Source organism: Austrofundulus limnaeus, unplaced genomic scaffold, assembly GCF_001266775.1.
Source record: "Austrofundulus limnaeus strain Quisiro unplaced genomic scaffold, Austrofundulus_limnaeus-1.0 Scaffold385, whole genome shotgun sequence".
NCBI lineage: Eukaryota > Metazoa > Chordata > Actinopteri > Cyprinodontiformes > Rivulidae > Austrofundulus > Austrofundulus limnaeus.
In genome coordinates this window covers 519,292-524,122 of record NW_013952787.1, presented here as the reverse complement: position 1 = coordinate 524,122, position 4,831 = coordinate 519,292, and the positions used below count along the sequence as shown (strand labels likewise).

General features: G+C 37.5%; 2 protein-coding genes across 3 annotated transcripts in view; one reads left to right on the top strand and one right to left on the bottom strand.

Annotated features, from left to right (window-relative positions):
- spx (spexin hormone) overlaps positions 1-806 on the top strand; it is a gene marked incomplete in the record, with an annotated part of 8,907 nt that extends 8,101 nt beyond the window's left edge. The window contains 1 exon segment of the mRNA XM_014023670.1: positions 677-806. Within this exon segment, the coding sequence (XP_013879124.1) occupies positions 677-733 (57 nt within the window).
- A 328-nt stretch (positions 807-1,134) lies between these two features.
- gys2 (glycogen synthase 2) overlaps positions 1,135-4,831 on the bottom strand; it is a 34,571-nt gene continuing 30,874 nt past the window's right edge. For both annotated transcript variants that reach the window (XM_014023666.1, XM_014023667.1), the window contains 4 exons: positions 3,938-4,033; positions 3,692-3,855; positions 2,601-2,681; positions 1,135-1,699 (listed from right to left, as the gene is read on the bottom strand). In XM_014023666.1, the coding sequence (XP_013879120.1) occupies positions 1,478-1,699; positions 2,601-2,681; positions 3,692-3,855; positions 3,938-4,033 (563 nt within the window). In that variant the 3' untranslated portion in view covers positions 1,135-1,477. The remainder of the gene's footprint in view (positions 1,700-2,600; positions 2,682-3,691; positions 3,856-3,937; positions 4,034-4,831) is intronic.

Below are 4,831 nucleotides of genomic sequence, written 5' to 3'. Positions count from 1 at the left end.
TCAATTTTTGGTTTGTTTTTTTAATGGTTAAAGCAAAAACAAGCTTTATATTTTTAGCGCACCATTTGTTTGTTTCTGGCGGAACTGGACGTCATCCTGGCCTGAACTACGGGGGCGTTTTGTTTTCACTGAGCACTTTAGAAACGGACAAATTTTATTTAGAGGAAGTCAATCTAAAGGCCCTGTCACTAGACAACTTATGCCAACTTCTGAAACATTTTTATGTCTAAATTGCTAATAAGTTACATATTTGATCAATTTGTTAGAAATACATTATGTACACTCTGAAAAGAAGCTTCCTGATGATTTTTTTAAATTCCATCTTCAATGTAGACTTCCTTAAAATGTTCATATGTTGGCATAGGTTGTCTAGTGTGACAGGGTCTTTACTTTTGTTTAGTAGTTTCCATTTGGGCTCAAAATCAATCTCTTTACTGCTTTCCATCACAGCTTGTGATGGTTAATTAGCTTCTGATTTAACGTGTTAAAGTTTTTTGAGTTCTACCACATTGGTACTACACTGGTAATGGTACTGGCATGACAATTTGAGAACCATGTGTTTAAGCTTTGCTGATAGGACAATTCAAGAATCTGTCCTCTTTGCTCTTTTTCTCCCCTTCCTGTCGTTAAAATCAGGCTTTAATGTTGACTTTATCTCTGTCCTCCAGCAGATGAGAACCCAGATGAAGTTATTTTCCAGGAGCTGCCGGTGTGGAAGAGAGAATACTTCTGATAAAGTTTAAAAAGCTGTCCCTTCTGTCTGTTTGCTGTAAATAGGAATCCTCTCACCCTGTATTTTAATAAAATTTGAAATTGTAGCTCTTCAAGTCTAACATGGTCTTAATTTTTCCCCGAGCCATTTCAACATATATTTTTTAAATAAAGATGAAATGATTTCCATTATATTAAAAGTCTTTCATGTCAAAGTTTTAGACTAATTTTGTTGACCAGAATTGAACTTTGGTTTACATTTTGACATTGGTTTCAATGGAATTTCTAATATTTAGAAGACGGGATTATTATTTCTAAAGATGAGTCACATCGTCTTTTGCTCATTTACGCAGAAATCTGGCAAAGTTTCATAAAACTTGTGAATGAATAAACAAAGTGAATAATTGAAGGACATCCTGAATATTTTTTAACCATCTTTCAGAATGTAAAGTCAAACAGAAACATGTCATTTCTATTTAACAGCTGGAAAAAAAAATCTACACATACTAAAAACGAAGCTTGTGGCAGAAAATCTACTAAATATTTTTTAGAAAAAAGTACTAATGAATCTTTGTGCTGATTAATATTTCTAATGTTGGATGAAAGCAGAGTGTAAACTGACCCAAACTAAATAAAACAGTTTATCATGTGGAGCTGCTCTGGTCTATCAGATCTATGAACTTTTATAAAATGCTTTTTGTTTTGGAGCAAAGAGAAGTGGATTTATTGCGGGAAGAGTAGAGGGTGTGCAGTCAGTAAAAATGGTTCAGAGTCCTGACTCTCCAGGCTGTTTCTTCTTGCCCTCCGACATGCCCCCCAGAACAAAAGGACTCTTGATGTTCAGCCGATCCCTCTCCGCCTCATCGTCTTCATCGTAGGGCTCATCATCATCCTCGTCCTCCACATCACTGTGGTGGGGGGTGGAGTGGACCGATGCGGAGGGAGAGGGGGGCACCGAGGAGGGCCGGGGGTACCGGAAACCTTCTGTCTGTGAACAGAAGGTGGTTTGAATTGTTTAAATCTACTATTAACTCCTAAATCAGTGCTATTCAACTGATGGCTCACTAGCCACATTTGGACAGTGGGTGACTTMCACCCGGGCTGCAAAATTATAATTTTTTTCCCCACCTTTTTTTATTTGTAACATAAAAAAGGATTTTAAATTAATTGTAAATTTTACATTTATGGTTCAATGCAACAAAATAAACAAATTTAAAAAGGAAAAAATAACTTGTTCTGTTATGATTGTTGTCTGTGTTAATTTTTTTATTTTAGTTTCTGTCTCGTCATCTGTTTTCTTCCTCCTGTTTGCCTTTGCTCCAGCCCCGCCCACTATCACCTGCTCCTCATGTTTCTCTCCCAGGTGTTTCCTGTTTGTGCTCGTTAGTCTCACCTTTATATTCTGTGTCTTGTCTTCACTTCCCTGTCTGATCACTGTGCTGTTCACAGCCTGTATGTTTGTTGCCTTGCCTAGCTACACCAAGTGAGTTTTTGAGCTGCCCTGTCAGCAATTTTTGTTTAATAAATCTTTATTTTTTTTCCTTTTTGAAGCCGCCTGCAACCTGGGTTCATTTTTACCAATTCGTAACATGTTCTTTTACATAATAGTGTTTTCCCCATATCAGATGKCCAGCTCCTGAGCTGTTGGCTTTGAGTAACTGTGGCCCCCTGAGCAATTCATTTGAACAGCCCTGACCAAAATAATCATCTTATTGCTTCTTTAACCATTTTACTTTTTTCCTTCTTCTATCAGCGTCCCACTTTGATCTTATTATTTTAAATTTCCCATCTTTATTCTTCCTTTCTGATTGGTCTTTTCTTTTTTTCTTGTAAAGTACCTGATTATGATGGTTTTCTAAAATAGGAACCATAAAGGCCATTTTTCTCACCTTCACGGGAGCTTTGGGATCCATCTGGAACTTGTCTGGAAACGTTCTGCTGAGGGCCAGATGGCGAGCATAGATATAGAACTGTCAAACACAATTCAGAACAATAATCAGTAAAAACATCAATATTTACCTGAATATACCACAGTACTGAWAACTTCTTTGTTTTTAAACTTTAAAGTGCCTGTGTCACTCAGTTTTTGTAATAAACATGAATGCATTTTTGAAAAGACAACATTATTAACATATTGCAAAACAAATTTCACCCCACTGAGATGAACAATTGTTGAGATATTTGCATGTGAAGAAACAGGAAGTGATGTCAAAGGGGAATGTCTGCATGCGAACAGAGCATGTTAAAACAGCTAACAACACAGACTGTAGAGAAGAATCTGATGTTTAGATTATTTTGAGTCACTATCAAAGAGAGATGAAGAAGAGTTAAAGTTTAAATCATACTGTTTTAATTTTTAAAAAAACCAGAGAGCTTATTTTATTAATGAGTTCCCCTTTGATGTCACTTCCTGTTTCACTTTGGCTGAGACAAATTCAAAAGAAAATAGACCACTTATGTGACAAAATGGGTAAAATCGTGTATTATGACAATTTTCTTAATTTAAAGATGTCTTCTTTGACCTTTTGTGTTTAAAGGACAGGCATGTCACAGGTACTTTAAAGTCTAATATTCTTTAACCAACATGTTCAGGACTTTATTTATACATGAGAAGTCGGTCAAGCATCGGTTTTTGTTCAGTCTAACCAGGTGAAAGATTTTCAAAAACCTGTTCAGAGTATTTTTATACACAAGCTGGTCACGATTAAGACTCAGGAACACAACAACTCCTGCCTTTTATTTTAAAAGTTTAAATAAGATTATCCTATGATAAGAAAATATGTAGTTAGCCTTTTTACTCAAACACTGTAAATTATGTTACGYAGTCTTATGTGGATGTAACGAAACTGAAAAACTAAACACGCTGATAAATGCTAGTAATTTTGTCTGTGCCGAAAAGTTTTCAGACTGGTCACCATGGTAAGAGAGGCCAAACTCRTCACCAGGTCCCCTTCTCCCAAACAGAGGAGCAGGAACTGACCCGTCCCAGGTATCTCCAGTCCAGTAGGTCCGAAAGCCTCTCAGTTCGGTTCCGTTGGATGATGCGCTGGCGCCGAGACTGCTGGCAGAAACTGAACATGAACTGGGTCAGCTGGTTACAGGATTCCTCAGCGGACCGGAACCGCCGGTCTACAATGTAGATACCTACAGAGAGCAGGGGCGGGAGGACAAACGTGTGAAGCTATGAACGTTAAGCTTCAGTGTGTTTGTGTGAGCGTGTACGCACCATAGGCCGCAGGGTCTGAAACGTGCTCCTCCATAAAACAGCCAAAACCTGACAGGTTGGTGGTCACACTGGGAATGCCCATCACCGTACACTCCCCTGAAGAACAGAGATGGACCAGAGCAATCAAAGAACCATAAAACYAAAGTTCAAGTGAAGATCCATYCTTGTCTCTCCCAAGAAGAACTTCAACATCTTCAGCTCGATACATCCATTTTTTCCATGACTCTGTCTCCACTGTTCCACCTGCCTCCCTCTTKTTCACTCACCCGGACTTGTTGTTACAGCTGACTTTCATTCATCTTCTTTCAAGTGCAGACCCACATCTTTGAGCTCTCTTCCACCTGTTCCCTGTTCTCACCACAGATCCCAATGTCCTCTACAAACATCTTTGTCCAAGAGGATTCCTGCCTGTCCTCATCTGTTAGTCTGTCCATCACCAGGGCAAACAAGATGGGTCTCAGACCAAGTGTTGTATAAAGTAGCTCAAAGTGATACCTGAGTACAAGTATCTTATCATAAAATTACTTTGGTAAAAGTTAAAGTCTCCTCTATGAGTATTACTTGAGTAAAAGTCTTAAAGTATCTGATATTTACTATACTTAAGTATCAGTTTCTGATATGAAATGAGTTGTAAAGTAACTAAGTACAAATACTTCGTATTTAAGTAGAATTTTTGGGTATCTGTACTTTACTTGAGAAATTATCTTTCAGCCTACTTTTTACTTCTACTTCTTACATTTTCACACAGTTATCTGTACTTTCTACTGCTTACATTTTTTAAAAGTAGAAAGTCATTACTTTTATTTCATTATTGCTTGTTTTCATTCCAGGTTATTGTAAAAAATAAATACTATTCCTATAAATTGTGCCTCCTAGATAGAGTGAATTTAACTG